Source organism: Coregonus lavaretus (assembly GCF_964263955.1).
Source record: "Coregonus lavaretus genome assembly, chromosome: 4".
In the NCBI taxonomy this organism is placed as follows: Eukaryota; Metazoa; Chordata; class Actinopteri; order Salmoniformes; family Salmonidae; genus Coregonus; species Coregonus lavaretus.
Genome location: NC_139991.1, coordinates 65,335,947 through 65,358,439, shown reverse-complemented (window position 1 = coordinate 65,358,439; position 22,493 = coordinate 65,335,947). Strand labels below are relative to the sequence as shown.

General features: G+C 42.2%; 1 protein-coding gene across 2 annotated transcripts; it reads right to left on the bottom strand.

Annotated features, from left to right (window-relative positions):
* Positions 1-284: 284 nt before the first annotated feature.
* Positions 285-20,750, bottom strand: LOC311128459 (E3 ubiquitin-protein ligase ARK2C-like). Of its 2 annotated transcripts, XM_084160613.1 has the most exons (8): positions 20,653-20,750; positions 9,156-9,453; positions 8,823-8,948; positions 8,343-8,475; positions 8,017-8,121; positions 6,976-7,071; positions 4,557-4,660; positions 285-4,355 (listed from the first exon to the last, which is right to left on the bottom strand). In XM_084160613.1, exons 1-8 carry the CDS (start codon positions 20,711-20,713, stop codon positions 4,238-4,240), a joined length of 1,041 nt encoding a protein of 346 aa, XP_084016739.1. In that variant the 5' UTR covers positions 20,714-20,750; the 3' UTR covers positions 285-4,237. The 2 variants fall into 2 exon arrangements, with proteins under 2 accessions (XP_084016739.1, XP_084016738.1); XM_084160612.1 differs by lacking the exon at positions 20,653-20,750 and having other exon boundaries at positions 9,156-12,201.
* Positions 20,751-22,493: the final 1,743 nt, after the last annotated feature.

The following is a 22,493-nucleotide window of genomic DNA, read 5'->3' as shown; positions in this document are numbered from 1 at the left end:
TTACCTTGTGAGGGCAGACTCAGAAAACGAATCGAAAGAGGATTGTCAGCCTCATCAGGATGGAGATCATGTTGTGTCTCATTCTCAATGAAAGCATTTAGTAGGGATTCTTTTTTTTCATCCTTCTTGTCCAACTTCAAAGAGTCATAGCTGGCCTTAATTGTAGGGACACAAGGTAACTTCTACTCACGCACTCACAAACACCAGATTTATACACCTTCTTCCATTTTTATCCAATTTATTACAAAAAGAGCACATACAAAAAGGATAATATACCAGCCTTGAAATATGTAAATTAAAAAACAGAACAGTTTGGGTTTAGCGATGCAACTTTTAAAACCATTATTATTAGTAGTAATAAATAAAGTACAAAATTCCACCAAATGTGAATCTAACATTTACACAATATGCTCATCCAGTTCATTAACACACTCATCATCATTAATGAGCTATTGCTTTAATATTAATGATAAATAGTTATATTCTCCGATAAAATATCCTATATTGAAAAACATTGCGCAGTCACAGCTAAACAGCAGATCTCATACAAAGATGGCGGCAGCCCTATCACTGGCACTTTTTGGGATATTTTCTCTTTCCTTCAGTTTTTGTTTTTCAGATGCAAGCAGCAGCAAAATTAATTCTGTAATATTCTTTGTATATCTACAAATATTTTCACCATATACTTATATACCATTGAGACTATATTCAAACCTGAGAAAAACATGCATTTTTAGTAAGGTTGTGCTGTAAGAGATCCTCTGTCTGTTCTTGAGGATTGTGATCGGAAACATTGGATGGATTCTGAGTGGAGGGAGGGATGGACGGACGGAAAGACAAAATAATAAAGAACAGGAAAACAGGGAAAGAAGAAGAATTAGTGTAGCGCAGATGAACACAATGAAACATGCCTCTGTCGTCAAACAATTTCACACATACTTTTATACAAATTAAGGAAATATTTGACCAGAGGAAATATGACCAGAGATAAAGTAAATATTTCAAAGGGTATTACTAGATTAAGTCAGGGATTAACTAAAAAAGATGGAGAGAGAAACTGTCTATTTCCGAGTACTCCTGAAATGCTGCCTTCTTTACTCTCATAAGGTATCCACAGATCTATTTGGTTAGTGAAAGCAATACGACGCCGACCACGCCACCTTGAAGTTCCCACTCCACTTATGGGGGCTAACGTCATATTTCTTTCACCTTGCAGGTTGGTCAGTGGTGACAATGAGAGAAGGGAGAGAGAAGGGAATAAGGAAGGAAAGACAACATTACACAGCATTTGGACATAGCCTACAGTTCATCATGGTGCCCGTGTAATGCAGGAGTAAGACCTCCAGATAAATATGTACCTAGTTCAGGCATGATGGCTTTTGAGTAACTGAGCGTAGGAGTTTGTGTGGCTCGGCAACAAAAATAGCTACAATCGTAAGGAAATATCTCGACACTATAAGCGAGGCACTTGTTGGGCTCAAAACTACAAGATATTTGGAAAAAGGGGAAGGAGAAATATTCCATGAGATAGGAACATGCTTTTTTTAAAGACAGAATGGAGAGAGGGATGAGAGGCAGAGAACTGGAAATGACAGTATACAATAATAATAATGATAATAATACATCTACGATCGTAACTGCGTTATGCCAGTGAGAGGGTTCCCATGTTAAAACTAAGAGTGCAAAACAAGACAAATTACAAACTTAAAAACATTTCACTCCATTGCAGTTTGTCCACTACATCACAGCATAGGGATCAGAGAAAATTGCATTGAATGGAATGTAACCAAGATATCCACAGCACCACTATCCACAGCACCACATGAGAAGAGCAGGCTCGACAGCTCAGCCCGGGACAGTAAACATAACACAGCCGGCTCGGGAGAGAGATCAAACAGCAGGGCTTTTTAGTTTAGTTTCTTCAGGAAAAATACAACTGCATGCGAAGCATTCCCATTTAATTAAAACAATGAAAAAAATGAGGTAATTGTTCTATTTTTTAAAATCATTTTGTGTTATTTCTAAATAAATAAATTATGATTCAATTGCAAAAAGAAACTATATAAAATTAAATACGTACCCACGATATCTACAGTTAGTAATAAATAATGATTGTTAAATACTTAAGGCATCTCAACTGACAACACCCTGTGTAAACTATCAAAACTTCCCATAGAAAACTAGGCTAAAGAAGGAGTCAGTATCAACACTGGCAGTGCACAGGACAGTTAGGGTCAGTCCCAAACTGTCACAACTCATCCTTCAGTCCACAGGGCGTTTAGGGTCTGTCCTAACCCTTCACACGAGTTCTCAATGCATAGGACAGGACCTGTGCTAATCCTTAAAAACCTATGTAGTGTTTATGCACATTGACTCAGACATAACATAGCAACAGAACAAAAGGAAGAACACAAAATATCAACATTTAAAGAGTGTTTTTTTGACAACAAAAGTGTTCTATGACAGTTATTTTTGTCCTCATTTTGACCCCAGCCCAGTCCTGTCCATGTGCACTGTGGGGAGGATACTGCCCCAATCACACAATATTCTACATTGTTGTTCTAGCAATACAGCATAGCAACCAGCATAGCAACCACGAGGGGAGATCTGTCACATAAAAACAAGTTCAACACACAAGCTCCTCACGGTCCAAAACACAGCCTGTTTATACCTAAATATACGGAAACCAACGCAAATACAATAACAAAAAGAGGTTGTTGCTATATCTATCTATCATCACATGTGCTTGTTCTTTAGGCAATAAGGTAAACAATACGATTCCATTTTGTTGCCACCAAAAAGGGACAGTATGAACACACGCTACAGGTCAGGGACAGCCACTGACAACGTGCTCCCTTTTTCTTCATTTGTATGTTTGTGTTGAGTAAGATAATCACAGCTCAGATTAACTAAGTCGTGCACAGACAACCCCCTCCTCCGCCCTCCATTTTTTATTTGAACGCTAACACGACAGCCCAAGCCAACATTGAAACATGCATTTCACTACACTGCTCAGCCTTAACACCCGAGCCAGGAGGGGATGGCACAGAGTTGCTGTTTCCAGGGCAGCTAACCCTTCTGCTTAACCAGAATGCGCCACACCTCACTCAGTCACTGCAGTGCATGCATGATGGGGGATAGGTCCTACTACATTTTTTTTGTTGTCCTTTTTTATTTTTATTTTTTACTATTCCTTATTTGGCTTTGTATTCTACAAGCACTCCAATCAAATCACTGTTAAGCTAACTTCTATATTCCCCTTTAACCCTTAACACACACTTGAACCTGCACTTTAAGTTTGTCACGCACGCGCAAGCATTGGTTAAACATACACTGAAACCCACACACTGGGGCAGAACATACATATTGCGGCAGGTCAAGCAATACCATAACGCATTTGGTTAAAAACACTCACTAACCTCTGTATTTACTCAAACGCACGCCACCCCATGCCGACATGACAGCAGTGAAATAGTCGTATTATGTCCGAACACTGATGACAGCATCAGTCCCAAGCAAATTTACAACTACTGTATTGCAAAAAGTAGAAGCTGGGTGAGATCTGAACACTCAGTTAGTCCCCCTCTTATAACAAAGTGAGGGGGGGGGGGGGTTCAAAATACCACTGTGTGATACTGCTACTGTACTATCACAAATGATCTGTAGGCAAACATGGCGACAGGGCTTTTAAGTGGTTGATTAGCTTCCTGTTGTGGCAGAATAAGCAGTGTGTGTGGCAGGCTGGCAAGTGGGGTTGTGTGCTTTTCACTCTGTACATTAATGTCATGGCTTTAAGAACATGCTACAAAGACACAGGAAACAGGAAACACACCTGCCTCCCCTACCTACAACACAACAGCAACGACACCCCACCTCCAGCAAGCAACTAGTAAACCCTGTGTGCGCGTGTATATATAGTATGTAATGTATGTGTGAGTGTTTGCATGTTTTTTTGCTGGGGATGTGCTTTTATTGAGAGAGAGAGAGAGAGAGAGAGAGAGAGAGAGAGAGAGAGAGAGAGAGAGAGAGAGAGAGTCAGTCTCCAGTCTCTCGTGCAGTAAGTAATCCTGGGTTGGCTCAGTAAAGCGTGAGTCAGAGAGGGTGATGATGTCACATGACAACTGGAGACATTTGGCAAAGCACCCATGTAGGGAGGGGCAGGGCCGAGTGGAAGGGAGCAGGAACCACGCCAGGGTGATTGACAGCAGCCAGGCCGTCAGGCTCCACCCCTGGGCCATCAGCTGTCCGGGTGGAGCTGCGTCTCGATGTCCACGCGGCAGATTGGACACTTCCTGCTGGTCGCCAGCCACTGGTCCACACAGCCCTGGTGGAAGAGGTGCATGCAGGGTAACCGCCTGGACAGGTGAGACGGGAGAGAAAACGAAGAGAGTGAAGGGAGGAGGTCAATCGTCTGGTCTTCAACTCACACATACTGAAAGAGAAAATATACAGCATGCACATCACACTTGTTCAGCAGGTTCTTCGAATTTGATATGCTGCAATAGGTTAGTGTTGCAGACATTATTCAATATTCGGAGTAACCTGACAGTCATTACCTGACGTCCTCTGCCTCCTCCAGCATCGACAGGCAGATAGTACATTTCTCATCCACATCAGTCTCCTCACCCTCCTCGCCAATCTTCTTATCTAGAGGCTTCCTCTGTGGACCAATCAAATGACATACAGTGGCTTGTCAATACTTTGTAGAGCCACCTTTTGCAGCAACTACAGCTGCAAGTCTCTTGGGGTATGTCTCTATAAGCTTGGCACATCTAGCCACTGGGATTTTTTCCCATTCTTCAAGGCAAAACTGCTCCAGTTCCTTCAAGTTGGATGGAGTACAGCAATATTTAAGTCATACCACAGATTCTCAATTGGATTGAGGTCTGGGCTTTGACTAGGCCATTCCAAGACATTTAAATGTTTCCCCTTAAACCACTCGAGTGTTGCTTTAGCAGTATGCTTAGGGTCATTGTCCTGCTGGAAGGTGAACCTCCGTCCCAGTCTCAAATCTCTGGAAGACTGAAACAGGTTTCCCTCAAGAATTTCCCTGTATTTAGCGCCATCCATCATTCCTTCAATTCTGACCAGTTTCCCAGTCCCTGCCGATTAAAAACATCCCCACAGCATGATGCTGCCACCACCATGCTTCACTGTGGGGATGGTGTTCTCGGGGTGATGAGAGGTGTTGGGATTGCGCCAGACATAGCGTTTTCCTTGATGGCCAAAAAGCTCAATTTTAGTCTCATCTGACTAGAGTACCTTCTTCCATATGTTTGGGGAGTCTCCCACATGCCTTTTGGTGAACACCAAACGTGTTTGCTTATTTTTTTCTTTAAGCAATGGCTTTTTTCTGGCCACTCTTCCGTAAAGCCCAGCTCTGTGGAGTGTACGGCTTAAAGTGGTCATATGGACAGATACTCTAATCTCCACTGTGGAGCTTTGCAGCTCCTTCAGGGTTATCTTTGGTCTCTTTGTTGCCTCTCTGATTAATGCCCTCCTTGCTTGAGTTTTGGTGGGCGGCCCTCTCTTGGCAGATTTGTTGTGGTGCCATATTCTTTCCATTTTTTAATAATGGATTTAATGGTGCTCCGTGGGATGTTCAAAGTTTCTGATATTTTTTTTATAACCCAACCCTGATCTGTACTTCTCCATAACTTTGTCCCTGACCTGTTTGGAGAGCTCTTTGGTCTTCATGGTGCCGCTTGCTTGGTGGTGCCCCTTGCTTAGTGGTGTTGCAGACTCTGGGGCCTTTCAGAACAGGTGTATATATACACTGCGATCATGTGACAGATCATGTGACACTTAGATTGCGCACAGGTGGACTTTATTTAATAATTTATTGAATTAATTATGTGACTTCTGAAGGTAATTGGTTGTACCAGATCTTATTTAGGGGCTTCATAGCAAAGGGGGTGAATACATATGCACGTACCACTTTTCCGTTATTATTTTTTTAGACTTTTTTGAACCAAGTTATTTTTTTCATTTCACTTCACCAATTTGGACTATTTTGTGTATGTCCATTACATGAAATCCAAATAAAAATCCATTTAAATTACAGGTTGTAATGCAACAAAATAGGAAAAACGCCAAGGGGGATGAATACTTTTGCAAGGCATTGTATTCAGATTAGAATCAGACAGGGTCAAGAGTTTTTAAAGAGTCAACTAAGGCTTCAGATGTAAGCGACATTGCTTTTTGAAAACTTTGAGTTTGTATACAGTACAATACCACACATAATTCTAACCTGTACTTGTATCTATGATGAATTTGTGTAGCGGGGGTGATTTGGAATCATGCTCTCGTAGTGAGGTAGCCCTGTGAGACTTGTAAGCCCTCAGACCTTGAAGATGTCCTCTCGGTCTAATGGTTAAGACATTCAATTCCCACTAGTTACATTTGCAATATACAGGTAACTGACAAAATAAAGGAAACACCAACATAAATTGTCTTAATAGGGCGTGGGCCACCATGAGCCAGAACAGCTTCTATGCACCTTGGCATAGATTCTACAAGTGTCTGAAACTCTATTGGAGGAATGCGACACCATTCTTCCACGAGAATTCCATTATTTGGTGTTTTGTTGATGGTGGTGGAAAACGCCATCTCAGGTGCCACTCCAGAATCTCCCATAAGTGTTAAATTGGGTTGAGATCGGGTGACAGATGGCCATGGCATATGGTTTACTTCGTTTTCATGTTCATCCAAACATTCGGTGACCACTCGTGCCCTGTTGATTGAGGCATAGCCATGGTAGCCAAAATAATGGCCTGCAAGCATTTTTATACATTACCCTAAGGATGATGGGATATTAATTGCTTAATTAACTTGGGACCCACACCTGTGTGGAAGCACCTGCTTTCAATATTCTTTGTATTGCTCATTTACTCAAGTGTTTACATTATTTTGGCAGTTGCTTGTAGCTCCACTTGTGTGTGTATATATTTGTAACTCAGAGAGCTGCCTCCTCACCTTCTTGTATTTGTGTGGGAAGGTGAATCTCTCTATGGTGGTCTGAACAGCTCCCCTACTGACACTTCCCAGCCTGTCTTCAAGCTGCAACAGCTCCTAGGGCACAGGAGAGCAAGGCTTTAGACAGATAACTTCACTACACCTCTGCAAGTAGCAACCGGTCAGCACTGGTATAAGGTAACATATAATTAAATCTTGCCATTAAAGCTTAACCATTAAAAACAAGTATAGTATCCATGTGTAACACAAGCAATAACATTAATATATACTGAACAAAAATATAAAACGCAACATGTAAAGGTTTGGTCCCATGTTTCATGAGCTGAAATAAAATATCCCAGAAATCTTCCATATGCACAAAAAGTGTATTTCTCTCCAATTTTGTTTACATCCCTGTTAGTGAGCATTTCTCCTTTGCCAAGATAATCCATCCACTTGACAGGTGTGGCATATCAAGAATCTGCATGATCATTACACAGGTGCACCTTGTGCTGGGGACAATAAAAGGCCACTAAAATGTGCAGTTGTGTCACACAACACAATGCCACAGATGTCTCACGTTTTGAGGGAGCACACAATTGACATGCTGACTGCAGGAATGTCCAACAGAGCTGTTGGCAGATAATTGAATGTTAATTTCTACCATAAGCCACCTCCAATGTCGTTTTAGAGAATATGGTAGTAGGCCCAACCGGCCTCACAACCGCTGACCACGTGTAACCACGCCAGCCCAGGACCTCCACATCCGGCTTCTTCACACGCGGACAGCTGATGAAACTGAGGAGTATTTCTGTCTTTAATAAAGCCCTTTTGTGGGGAAAAACTCATTCTGAATGGCTGGGCCTGGCTCCCCAGTGGGTGTGCCCCTGCCCAGTCATGTGGAATCCATAGATTAGGGCCTAATTAATTATTATTATTTAAATTGATTGATTTCCTTATATGAACTCTAACTCAGTCAAATCTTTGAAATTGTTGCATGTTGCGTTAATATTTTTGTTCAGTATAGATATTGGTCAAATTGATATAGAGATGGACATTTACCTCATAGCTCTCTCGTACAGCGGAAGCGTGACGTGAGGGGTTGAGGCCCTGCAAAGCCAACAGGTGGAGCTGGGGGTACGGGTAGTTTCTGATCTCATGCACAACCTGTCAAACACACAAAAGAAGACACGTCAGTCATGAACAGTTAACAGAACTCTGTTGGACAACACAGGACCAAGCACCGAATCACTGATGGACGAAAAGACAGAAAGGCAGACATCAAACAACCAACAGGCAGCACACAGACAGTCTCAACAACACAGCCACTAAACAGTCAACATAGACAAGCAGAGACCAACCACAACAGCCAACAGTCATGAATGTACCACTTGTGCAGATGAGGTGTTTCTGGGAAAGTGGTGCATTCTGGGGGATGCTGCCAGGTAATGCTGATAGTGCTGTGGAAGCTGCTGGAGCTGGTACTGATGGTGAGAGAGGCCAGCGTCCACACTGAGGTCCCTACGAACAGACAGAGAGAGAGAGAGACACAGAGAGAGAGAGACACAGAGAGAGAGAGAGACACACACAGGACAGAGACCTAGATTAACATCAACACAGAGTAAAATGAACACTGATCACAGTTTAGCATTTTCCTCCCAAACGGTTAAGATTTGGAATGGGTTTGCTAATCCTAGATCTGTCCTTATGAGTAACTTCTACCCACATCCATAAACACTCCCGAGGTGCTCCATACAGACAGGGGGAGAGACACATAAACCTACACCACTAATGCCAGACAGATGGAGGGATGAAACGATGACTTATCGTCTCCAAGGCTTCCCGTTTAATTTCAAACTGTGACTCACCAGTCTGTGCCTTCGGCCAGGTAGCGCGGCTGCTGGCTGATTGGCTGTGGGACGTGGATGGGAGGGGAGTAGTCGTACCCAGAGCGGAGTCTGTGAGGGTTCAGAGGAACGCGCTCCAGAGTTCGTCTGCACGGAGGAGGCATTTACATACATTAGCATTTGGAAATTGGAGGGGGTGTAGTGTTCTAGTGTCTGGCCATCTCAGTGACTCAGAGTGTGTGTGAGTGAAAGAAAGAGACAAAGCAGGCCTGTAAATGTGTGTCCAATGGAGCATGCAAGTGTGTGCGCACGTGTCTAGGAGAGTGAGCTTAAAAAAAGTGTGTGTGGTCTTACCTGGAGTGTGGGAGGATCCTGCGGTGCTGCGCCTCTAGAAGCTGCTGCTGGATGAGGTATTGCTGGTGTAAGGCCTGAGGTAGGAACGGAGGCCCAGTGACGTCCTGGAACTGAGGGGGGGGCGGCAGGGGCGGAGGGTGGTGGGGGGCCGGGGGCAGGTGAGGGGCCAGGCCAGTCTGGGGGGGTTGGCTGACGTGACCCAGGGGGAACTCAGCTGAGATGGGCGCCTGAGGGGCCCCTAGGTGGAAGTGTCGGCAGGAGGTAGCATGGCTGTGCTGATGCCTGGTGAAGTGTGCCCCTGCAGGAGACAAGTGCACCCAATCAGGATTCAGAGGAAGTAGGCCCCAACCAATCAAGACAGAGAAGACACAGCCATCAGACGATAGGGAGACACCAATCATATCCACACAGAGAGTACAGAGTGATCAACCAATCAGCCAAGACAACACACTCACCCGATCAGACAAGACACCAGAGAGAGTAGACAGAGTGATCACACCAAATCAGTCAGTCAGATAGTAGAGGGAGTCATCCGTCACACTCAATCAAATGTCACACAGACCAACTACACAGACAGCTCTAACAGGCAGCACAACCACACAGAATCAGACAAGGTAAAATAACAAAATTGAATAACAGAGAACAATTACAGTCAGAACAGAGAGAGACAGATCATACTCAAGACAGAAACCACAACCACACACACAGACAGACAGAGATCAAACAGTCAGAACAGAGACGGACATAATCGGAAACACACAGTCAGAAACAGACACACACAACAGAGATCACTCACAACAGTCATACAGATCACTCACCCAGTCATACAGATCAGTCATACAGATCAAATCACCCACAGTCATACAGATCAAATCACCCACAGTCATACAGATCAAATCACCCACAGTCATACAGTTCACTCACAGTTATAAAGATCACTCACACACAGTCATACAGATCAATAACACACAGCAAGAAAACAGAAAGCGACCTCACCCAGGAAGAGAGAACACAAAAGAGGTGAAAGAGCAGACACACAGTGACCCCCATGGAGCGATCTCTAAGCTCCAGAGAGAGCCCAACTGTCCTGCTGATATCCTGTCGTTCTACATGGTCAGCTGGGAGTAAAGGGGTACACTGGGCACTGACGACTACCGTTTAGTTTTGTGGACAATCTATGCTTCTGATAATATCAGCTAGGTTGGATTTTAAGGTTTGATATGGACTTTTGTTTAAGTGGGTTTGTATAATGAATTATGAATAAGTACCCTGGTTTTAAATTGGACCTGTGCATAAGATAATGAATGTAAGATTCTCGTATGGTGCAGAGTTCCCGTGAATGTACTGTTTAACATGTGGTGGCACATATTTTAAAATGTTCTTTAGCATGCTACTTATTCAGAGCCACTGTTGATAATCATATATAATCTACTTGCAGCTATGTTCAAATAATATATTTTATTGTCACATACACCGGATAGGTGCAGTGAAATGTGTTGTTTTGCAGGGTCATCCATAGTAGTACAGCGCCACTGGTGCAAATTAGGGTTAAGTGCCTTGCTCAAGGGCACAGACAGATTTTTCACCTTATCGCCTCAGGTATTCAAACCAGTGACGTTTTGGTTACTGGCCCAACTCTAACCGCTAGGCTTCCTGCTGAGCTGTGCGATGTAACTGTTGTACTACCATTAGACCTATGAGCACTAGGCCTACAGGCCTCTCATTATGGAGCCTGGCATTATAGGATCAACTGCTAGATCCACCAGCCGTTAAGGGCTCTTGGGGTGTGGCTCAATAGTGAGGTGGCTTCCTCTCCACGTCTCCTTTCCTTCATCTGCGCTGTAGTTGGGAATGTGGCCAGACGGAAGACACTCCTGAGAAAGGCACATGACAGCACGCCTGGAGTTTGCAAAAAGGCACATGAAAGACAGATCATAAGGCAAAAGATTATGTGGTCTATTGAGACAAAAATGTAACTCTTTGGCCTGAATCCAAAGCCCTATGTCTTAGGACTGGGCGGTATACCGTATTTTACGATATACTGGTATTGATGCAAGGACCGGTTTGGGTTTTTACTTTACCTTCTATAACGGTATTTGAATGTTTTTATTTTATTATGTGATACACCGTATGTAAGTCCATTTTTATAGTTTACTTAGCTACTTTGAGTTCTCTCTCAGCTTTCTCTTTCTCCATGCCGCTTTCCACACAGACCTAGCCCAGTCCCGTCACTTGAGGAGCGCACTTGTGTTCAATCTGCATGGTCAATGCAGCACATGCAATAATGTTGATGACAACAATGCTGTTTCACTTTGCTTCTTGATATAAATCCACTAGCGTTCTATAATTACACTATTAGTTTGTGTTTCTTACATCTGCAAACAGCTAGTTTGTCTTTTCTTAGCAACTTGGACTAAATATTTTTTGCCGCTAATGCTAATCGCTAGTTAGCTGACTAGCTAGCTAATAAATGTACTGAGTCAGCGCAAACATAATTAGCTATACAGCCTGATAATACCAGTGACGGTGTAGACCTAAATCAGCATGTTGTTTGTGCAACAGTATCTTCTAAATCAAAGAGGAATACGCAAAGCATGAACGTTAGCTACATGAAGTAGCTAAGAGAAAACATTCAATGTAGCCAACAATTATAAAGTCCCCTAGGAAACACAACACTTTGGTTCCTACCCTGTCACAATAACTCCTCCCTGGCATTTTCATTCGTTGTCATGTCAAACAACACTGTATTCAAAGTGCCCACTAGTATATTCTAAGTATAGAATTAGAATAATCATTCTATTTTTATGATTCCAACAGTTCACCAAAGTGTTTTGCTCTAAATCTGAAGTAAAATCGCAATTGCAACATTTGGTTAAAAATAAGGCCTAGATTGCTTGCCCATACCGTGCAGCCCTACGTGACAGTGTGGAAATGATCTCAAATGAGTGCAAGGAATGCAGAAATGTATGAAAACGCTGAAAATTATTTTAGGTTGAAGTTGAATTGAACAGTATAAAACAATCAGAATGGAGAAAAACACATTGAAATCACGTAGAATGTACAGTGGGGAAAAAAAGTATTTAGTCAGCCACCAATTGTGCAAGTTCTCCCACTTAAAAAGATGAGAGAGGCCTGTACTTTTCATCATAGGTACACGTCACCTATGACAGACAAATTGAGGGAAAAATAATCCAGAAAATCACATTGTAGGATTTTTTATGAATTTATTTGCAAATTATGGTGGAAAATAAGTATTTGGTCACCTACAAACAAGCAACATTTCTGGCTCTCACAGACCTGTAACTTCTTCTTTAAGAGGCTCCTCTGTCCTCCACTCGTTACCTGTATTAATGGCACCTGTTTGAACTTGTTATCAGTATAAAAGACACCTGTCCACAACCTCAAACAGTCACACTCCAAACTCCACAATGGCCAAGACCAAAGAGCTGTCAAAGGACACCAGAAACAAAATTGTAGACCTGCACCAGGCTGGGAAGACTGAATCTGCAATAGGTAAGCAGCTTGGTTTGAAGAAAACAACTGTGGGAGCAATTATTAGGAAATGGAAGACATACAAGACCACTGATAATCTCCCTCGATCTGGGGCTCCACGCAAGATCTCACCCCGTGGGGTCAAAATGATCACAAGAACGGTGAGCAAAAATCCCAGAACCACACGGGGGGACCTAGTGAATGACCTGCAGAGAGCTGGGACCAAAGTAACAAAGCCTACCATCAGTAACACACTACGCCGCCAGGGACTCAAATCCTGCAGTGCCAGACGTGTCTCCCTGCTTAAGCCTGTACATGTCCAGGCCCGTCTGAAGTTTGCTAGAGTGCATTTGGATGATCCAGAAGAGGATTGGGAGAATGTCATATGGTCAGATGAAACCAAAATAGAACTTTTTGGTAAAAACTCAACTCGTCGTGTTTGGAGGACAAAGAATGCTGAGTTGCATCCAAAGAACACCATACCTACTGTGAAGCATGGGGGTGGAAACATCATGCTTTGGGGCTGTTTTTCTGCAAAGGGACCAGGACGACTGATCCGTGTAAAGGAAAGAATGAATGGGGCCATGTATCGTGAGATTTTGAGTGAAAACCTCCTTCCATCAGTAAGGGCATTGAAGATGAAACGTGGCTGGGTCTTTCAGCATGACAATGATCCCAAACACACCGCCCGGGCAACGAAGGAGTGGCTTCGTAAGAAGCATTTCAAGGTCCTGGAGTGGCCTAGCCAGTCTCCAGATCTCAACCCCATAGAAAATCTTTGGAGGGAGTTGAAAGTCCGTGTTGCCCAGCGACAGCCCCAAAACATCACTGCTCTAGAGGAGATCTGCATGGAGGAATGGGCCAAAATACCAGCAACAGTGTGTGAAAACCTTGTGAAGACTTACAGAAAACGTTTGACCTGTGTCATTGCCAACAAAGGGTATATAACAAAGTATTGAGAAACTTTTGTTATTGACCAAATACTTATTTTCCACCATAATTTGCAAATAAATTCATAAAAAATCCTACAATGTGATTTTCTGGATTTTTTTCTTCTCATTTTGTCTGTCATAGTTGACGTGTACCTATGATGAAAATTACAGGCCTCTCTCATCTTTTTAAGTGGGAGAACTTGCACAATTGGTGGCTGACTAAATACTTTTTTTCCCCACTGTATGTGTTGCCACCCTAGAGTCACGCAGTACTCATAAAGCAAATGTAGAACTTGTATTATTCAAAAACAAAAAAAACATAAAATACCGTCCATGTTTTTCTTACAATACCGTGATATGATATTTTGGCCATATCGCCCAGCCCTACTATGTCTGGAGAAAACCAGGCACAGCTCATCCCCCGTCAAACAACATCCCCACCGTGAAGCATGGTGACGGCAGCACCATGCTATGGGTATGCTTTTCAGCGGCAGGGACTGGGAGACTGGTAAGAGAACAATGAATGGAGCCAAATGCAGGCAAATATGTGATGAGAACCTGGTTCAGAGAGCAAACGACCTTAGACTGGGGCGAAGATTTACGTTCCAACAGGACAATGTCTCCAAGCATACAGCCAAAGCAATGTTGGAATGGCTTCAGAACAAGAATGTGAAAGTCCTTGAGTGGCCCAGCCAAAGCCTAGACTTGAATCCCATTGAAAATCTGTGGAAAGACTTGAAGATTGCTGTTCACCGCCACTCCCCATCTAACTTTACAGAGATTGAGAAAATCTGCTAGGAAGAATGGGAGAAAATCCCCAAATCCAGATGTGCAAAGCTGATAGACATACCCAAGATGACTCAAAGCTGTAATCACCGCCAAAGGTGCTTCTAAAAAGTATTGACTCAGGGGTGTGAATACTTATGTAAATGTTATATTTCTGTATTTCATTTTCAATATATTTGCAAACATTTCTAGAAACATGTTTTCACTTTGTCATTATGTGGTATTGTGCAGATGGGTGAGAATAAAAATATATTTAATCCATTTAGAATTTAGGCTGTAACACAACAAAATGTAGAATAAGTCAAGGGGTATGAACTTTCTGAAGGCACTGTATATTCCTCATGTATCAACCCTGGGTTAGGGCCGCCTCTCGGTCTGTCTCGGTCTATGGAAGGAGGAGTAGTGTGGCCAACCTGCTGAATCAGCACGCTGCTGGGTCACAGCCAAACAATCAATATCCATTACAGCCAGAGGGAGGTGTGGGGAGGGGGAGGCACTACAGCTGCTCCTTTAGCTCCCGTTATAGTCTCCCAGCTGTCTGAGCTGGGGAACAGACACCAAGGTCTGGGGGGGTTGGGATGGCTCTCCTCTCTCAGACATGCAGGCAGGCCTCATGTGAAAAGCACAAACCCACAGACTGACTATGAATGGCCAGGCTCCATGTATAGACATCTTTAGTGCCATCCGAGTTAATTCAAGCAAGAAGTGTTTTTTTAAAACTGTATTACTGTGATAAAATTATACTACTGAAATCCATAATGATAAAAAGTGGCTTGTAAAACAGCTATGCAATGTTATTCTAATTTGATGCAGAGACGAGTGTGTAATCATTAACTTTACTGTTTGGAGGGGAATTTCCAGTAGCACTGCCTTTGTAATGTCTATGTAATGATTATGATAAGCAGAGGTTCTAAATGCTCTATGGGTTCAAGTTTAGCTGATGGTTACATATTTGGAAAGAAATTACACTGATTTAAATAAATGTATTCGATACAGTGGTTGGAATATTTAATTACAATCCAGAGGGTACTTCAGGTCAACTCTAAATGTGGTCATCATTCCTCTTTTCCCTTTCTACATCATAGCCTACGTAATTCAAAGCAGTGTGACTGTTCTAGTCACAAACCGAGGTGACAGATTCTGCTTGGTTATTATTTTTCTGCCTTGAGACATAGGAAACCCAGTGAACCTTAGAGCCATAAGAGGAGCCATTATGTTGGCTGGCTGAGGAATTACCGCAGAAAAAAAAAATGTTGCCTTCTGGTTTCGGTGGACCAGAGGATGCCGTTTCAAGGCATTTTCACTCCGTTCTGACGCAATGCATTACGTCACTGTTGTGCAAAGATACAGGGACCCCAATAACAATGGGTTAAACTGACCCCAATAACAAAGGAGAAACATAATCATATATTTTTTTTAACAACAAGAACTCAAGGTGGAAACGATCAGTGCTATGATGATTATAATTATAAATGGACCATAGGACAATAAAATAACATTAAACAGGCCTTATTTGGCACACATTGCACCTCTCACACAGCCTCTACAGCATACAGTCTCTCTCTGCGCATACCTCTCTCAGCGCTGAGCTCGGGCTGTAAAATCTCCTGACTGGTGCATATCTGAGCACTCAGCCCCTCCAGAGCAGCACGTGCACACATACAGCCAGCCCCTCCCCACAGTGCGGCATGTCTCCTCCGTATGACTGACAGGCATGAGCCCTGCCCACCCATGACTGCAGCAGTCTGACCCGGCTGTCTCTGCAGTTTTATAATCACTGCTACTACTCTCCCCTACATAATCCCCATCAACACTACACACCCAATTCCATCGGTAGCACGAGCATCCCATTACTTTACAACGCACGAAGAGCGGAGGGGACGAGGTAATGTGTAGGCTAAGCAGTGCAGTAGCTATCAACCAATCCTGAAGGATTTAGTATGTCGGCCTATCCGATGTAATGGCAGTAGGAAATTGGTTTGAGGAGGGGGTAGCTAAGAAAATACCTTATGTTTTACATATGAATAACCCAAAGCACCCAAAAGATTCATAAGCCATTATGGATAGGTGTCCCATGCTTAGTAAAGTATAGTAAAATAAAGGTGCTCTTATTAATCCTTGTGGTATGTGTACTATTTAATCTTATGATTAGAATGCAAATGTAAAACAAAATCTAAAGCAGCTGCATGCACGGAACACTACAGCAGTGTTGAATAATGTATGTCATTGACTGCCTAATATGACCTTGTAAGTGTTTGAAGAATAAGGCGCTGACAATAGCCTTTACCTGCGTGCTCTAGGTAGGAAGGCTATGAACCTTAGCCGGACCTCTTAGCTTTCTTAGTACAAGCAACTGTCATAGAAAGTCTCTCCTCACAAGAACAACATGAGATTGCTGTGATGTGTTGTCCCACCTAGCTATCTTAAGATGAATGCACTAATTGTAAGTCACTCTGGATAAGATCTTCTGCTAAATGACTAGAATGTAAATGTAATGAAGGCAGTCTTAAGTATGCATGAAAAGTGCTCTGTACTATCAATGCAGTCTGTTATTGAATTGGTCATGTGAAGACCAAATTGAACACAATCTAGCATACATTTCTATTATCAATAAACAAGTAGGCCTAGCCCACATAACATACTTTCTCCCCGTACAAATGTTTTGCCATATTCAAATCACACTTTAGGCTAATTTCATCAGTGTGTTAGAAAGTGATACACCCACATAGAAGTCTGCCGAAGACATAGCAAAGAGGTACCAACGACACTAACTGAGGTGTAATGCTTTTGTCACAGATTTATTCTACCTTAATAGTATTTATGCAATGTCTTTTACTGTCTATTTTACTGTAAATTGTATTGAGATGTTCAAATCCACTTTAAATACAGTTTGATTCAATGTGTTTTAACAAAAACAGGCATAGAGAAAGTTTTGTTAATTGATTTCTGTTTGCTGCCGATTGTTCTAGCTCACCTAAACAGCTAGGTGCCATTCTATAATGAACCAAAGGAGAATATGCATCTATGTGCATATATGTCAAGGTAAAGAAGTGTCAATGTATTGTTGTCAATGTAAATGTTTTCCTTGCTAGTTTTGAGATATAGGCTAGCCTATAAGTTTGTTGTTTTATAAAGCAATTACATGTAACATTGAAATGACCGGTGTTTACCCACTCTGTATAGCTATTGAATGGCTGGTACCACTTCCAACAATACATTTTTCAAGAACAACATAGTAAACAAAACCGACATGACCTCCATAGCGTTTAGATCAGTGTTTAATGTTGTGTGTTATGTAGAGGGACTTCAAGGTGCGTATTCAGCCTCATAACAAAACTCAAAATCTCCCGTCCTGGTCAGTATCTGAAAGACACTAAGACTCATTATTTTACAAAAAATGTAAAGCCAAATTCATCAGTTGCGTGTGACACTGTGCATAATATGGAATAATACTTTCGTAACCAGATTGCGAAAATATATGTTTTGACTCCACTAAAACCGAGACTGGCGGAAAGGATGAAAAGAGGAGAAAGTTTTGCTCATTACTACTACAGTACACAACCAATGTGTCACAGCCGACAAGACTGTTAAATACAAATGGAATGCGTATTGATTGGGGGTTGGGGGGGGGGGGGGTTTGACTGTATGGTTCCAACAAATCACTGCCTCCCATGTCTCAGTCAAAATGAAATTTCACAGCAGGACAAGAGATTTGGCTGTCCCTAATCCTATGATTGGGACTGGGGAGAGAGCAGCACCTTGAAGTGCCTCCACAAGAGAGAGCAGAGAGATGAGAGCACAGAGAGATAGAGGGGGGACCGCCTCAGTGACGGCACGGTGGGGGGTGGGGGGGAAACACACATGGAAATCAGCAAAAAGCACACTGAAGGTTAGGAAAAATACTAGAAGTCTTTATTGGAAAATATTAGTATGTGTGGCACTGTGTGATAATAGTAATAATAATGCAACTACATGCAAATAATGACCAAAGGCAAGGCCTGACCATGCTCTGTAGTATTAACAGAACAGAAGCAGCATCCAATGAGTAGATGTGTATGCTACAGCACATTTCAGTACAGCAGGGACATCTCTACACAAAGATTACATTGGAATCTGCTGTTCAATGTGAAAACATAAACAGAATTTTAAAAATGATCATGCATTAGGTTCTAATACAAGAACATAAGGTAGAGAGAAAGCACAACCAAAGAATAAAGACACTTTGATTCTAAAAGGAGTTCTACAGCAGTGCAGGATATACACATCCCTGTAAAATGGATAGCATTCTGTGGAGGTGTGTAAGAGACTGGGGAGTTTGGCATGACAGTGGATCACAAAGGGAATTTTAACCGCGAGTCAAGTCTTGTCGATTCGCTGTGACAAACTAAATGGGTTAATTCAATTAGAAGAAACAATGGCTGGTACACATGGTTAGGATTACGACTGGCCGTTTAGCCACTAGAACAGGTTCTGTGGACCATCAAAGGTGGCAATTTTGGATCGTTTGAGAAATAAAGGCATGCAAATTAGAATGCAGATTTATTGTAGCCAGTTACTGTCCAATTGGTTAATTGTGATTAGGATGATAGCATTTGGGAGGGGGAATGAATGTGATTCATGATTCAAACAGGCTATCAGGTATGCAAGTGGTACAATGCACCTTTGATTGAAGGGGGATGACTGGAGACAGCTATCCTCAAGTTCTATCAAGCCTGGCTATAATCAAATCGGGGGGCCAAGGGGTCAAAATGTATCCACTTTACAGAAATTTACAGCAGAATGTAGTCTATCCACACTGAATGGGAAAATCACAACGACATTTTGTAGTAATAGGCGTAATGCTACAATGGGTTATGTACTAAAGAGCAACGACAGTTTAAATAAAGACAAACTGTTTTCTAGAGAAGGTGTTATTCTTTAGTCTGTTACACAGAAGGATACGGTATGAGTGGGAGAACTCGGGTTTTAATGCCAATGTCGTCTTCAGATGGAAAGAGGAAATGAAGAAGAAGGGGTTCACAATACAGCTAGATGCAGAGAACAGGCAGAGGCTACGGCAGACAGCAGCAGATGATCGTTAGCTACACAATGAAGGGGGACAAAGGTCTGAGAAATGCGGAATGTAGCGCCAGCCTCGATACTATGGAACAGGAAAAAAGAACACAAATAAAAGCACAATGAAATCATTGGTGCTACTGCATGTATTTTAAAATGCACGTTCATATTAGTATTATTATATAATCAGCACAGATAGCCTTTTGCTGCATATGGAGGATGTTATTTTGGTCAATTTCGGTAGTATGGTGTCTGCAATCGAGCAAAACAAAAGGCAGTCAGTTGTGCTCATGTTTTTCCTTGAACATATTGCTAGATAGTCTCAAAATAGAGATGGGGTTTGGTTTCGGGGTTGAGACAAAAAAATAAATAATCCAAACCTACGGGATAGTGTTTTTGACCGTACTATATGTTGCCAATAAGAAAACGCGTCGTAGGCTGCATCACATTTTAACCCACCTAACCAGCTATTGCCACATTCAATCAGTCATTTTATTGCGTTAATCGCATAATTAAAATGTATATAAATGAGGGATTTAGAAAGCCGACATAAAAAAGTACAGCCTCAACCAATAACATCTAGATACCTACACAACATTTTCGCTGAAGGCAACTAGCTAACCCCACACACCATGTTGTCAACACTCGAGGCTCGCCTAAACCAAAATGGATAAACAATTGATGTCACTGATGTCATGTTCACTAACCAGCTGTTTGGTCAGATTAAAAACCCAGCCAGTTGTTACGGTATTAGTCGACGGTGCAAAATATAATTAACCGTTAGAGTTGGACAAATTGGGAGAAACGACACCACTAGCTAGTTAGCTACATTATTAGCTAGAAAATTACGGTATTCGACTCACTACTCGCAAGTCTATCACCAAAATATTCTAGCCTGGCCAGATAAACTAGTTAGCTGTTTTAGCTAGCTACCGTTTTGCTTAGTTGGCTTGGCAGGATAACATTTGGACTTTGACAATAATAAGTGCAAGCTAAAACGGATGGCAAAACATTAACGTTACGAATTCTACATAGCTAGCTATTTTGCATATGTCGTTTGACATGGTTCGATTACAACCTTTACTGCATACCCGGATTTTATTCTCTCGAGCGCAGCTAGCTAGCTAGCATTATTAGCTTGGCCATTGCAGATGACAGCTAGATAGCTTTAATATTTAAATATATGGGAACGAGAAGAGACAAAAATGGATAGAATAAAGAAATAACTTTACCTCTATTTCTTACAGAGCCAAATACGGGAAGAACCAAATATCCGACATGTACTAACACCATCCTGGCTCCTTTGTTGTATCACTAGCCTGTGAGACAGATGGTCCATGGAAATGGTATCTTCCAATCCCTGCACATTCAAACGGGACATGCTTCTCAGCTTCATCGCAGACAAAGACAGAATGAACCAATCAATGAACACCTCTGTTCGGAAGCCTCTTCCTGTGGCACCCGGGACAGCCAATCAGATTAGCGACGAGTCTTTTACAAAAAAGTGGAATGTCAGTCTTCTCGACGCCCACTCTAGTCTATCACGCTCAGATCCAGTGTTGAATATCATTGCATTTATTTCATACCAATACACCTTACTGTTAAAAATGTACAGATTTGGCCATGTTCCTATACCCCAGGACTTATTTGTTGTAGGGATATTGTAAGCCAGGCTGACAGAAGGATAAATTGTCATGCCATGGCGTTCCATGGCGCTCCTGGCTACTCAAGTCTGCACCAACAGAATTAAGACAGGAGCTGAGCAGAGGCGTATACTACAAAGCAGGATCAATGAGTTAGCCAGCTAACTTTGATTAAGCAACCAGAAATAACAATTGATTTTATGGTACATTAAAAAAAGCTACATTTTTATATGTATTTTCGTTTGTTAAATCAATTAGACCATGCCCATTTCAAGCTTATTATTCTACAAAATAAAAAGTTATATCAGAATATTTAGGCAGGCTAGCTGGCTAACTCCATGATCCTGCTTTGTAGTATACCCCTCAGGTCTGACATGGGAACAGATGGAGAGGGGAGGGTGGAGGGGTCACTAAACTCAGCCCCATATGTCATTCTCTACTCAGTGGCAACCCTTAGGCCGCCTAGCCTACCATGATCCCTATATAATCGCCTCTGGTCTTACACAAAGGACCCTGAGCTCTGCTACTGCACCCCCGGCCACCTATTGTCGGCCTAGGCATTTATGCAGGTCATGCTCCAGCCGTTGGATCTCATTTACCCGTAAAATTAATATCATACCGACAGAGGCTGAACAACACTCTTTCACATCCCCACTATCAAACTGACCCTTCATTTAGTGTGACACAAGTAGTCAGACCGGTCATATGGATCAAATCAGAAAAAAAGGGGAAACCATTCCTTTGCATTGTTCCCCAATGAGAGATTTGGTTGATTTAGTATTTTTGGTACAAAATATTAATATTCAGACACACAAATAGCACTACACTGATCTCCAAGTTCTGATTGGAATAAAATCCCCATCACATAGCTATCATCTATATATAAAAGGGTATTCCTGCACACAGATTTCTGAATGTATTTTCTGAGTCAAGCAAGGACATATTTGTAGAACATTGTGTGTAGGCTACGATGTTATGCAAAGTGACGTCTCAATAGTCCTCCAGCAGGCAGCAGCTCCTGGAGGTGAATTCAACACTATTTCCATACCTATGTTATATACTGTATGGCTTTAAATTGTTTGCAGTACACACACACACACAAATGTCCCTTTCAATAGTCTAACAAAGTGAAAACTCACATGTTCCTGAATGGCATGGCATGGCGGGAGGGGGGTGGTAATGTTGCCATGCAAAGGTGTGATATAACCTCATAGACTTGTGTACAGTAAACAACATTGAATAACCTAGTATTTTACTAACTGTAAGTCGCTCTGGATAAGAGCGTCTGCTAAATGACTAAAATGTAAATGTATTCATTTCAAGGACTTACTTATTGGTACTTACCAACAGGACTTACTTCAATGAACATTCCTTTGTGATTTCTGCTAGGACAGGGCCCTCTGGTGGTCAGGTGTGTACTCTACAATCAC

Coding starts and splice junctions, on each gene's coding strand:
- LOC311128459 (XM_084160612.1), bottom strand. CDS start 9,556: ATGATTGGTGTCTCCCTATCGTCTGATGGCTGTGTCTTCTCTGTCTTG. Junction 8,122..8,342: donor ACACCTCATCTGCACAAGTG/GTACATTCATGA, acceptor TGTGTTTGACAG/GTTGTGCATGAGATCAGAAA. Junction 4,356..4,556: donor GAGGAGGCAGAGGACGTCAG/GTAATGACTGTC, acceptor TCACCTGTCCAG/GCGGTTACCCTGCATGCACC.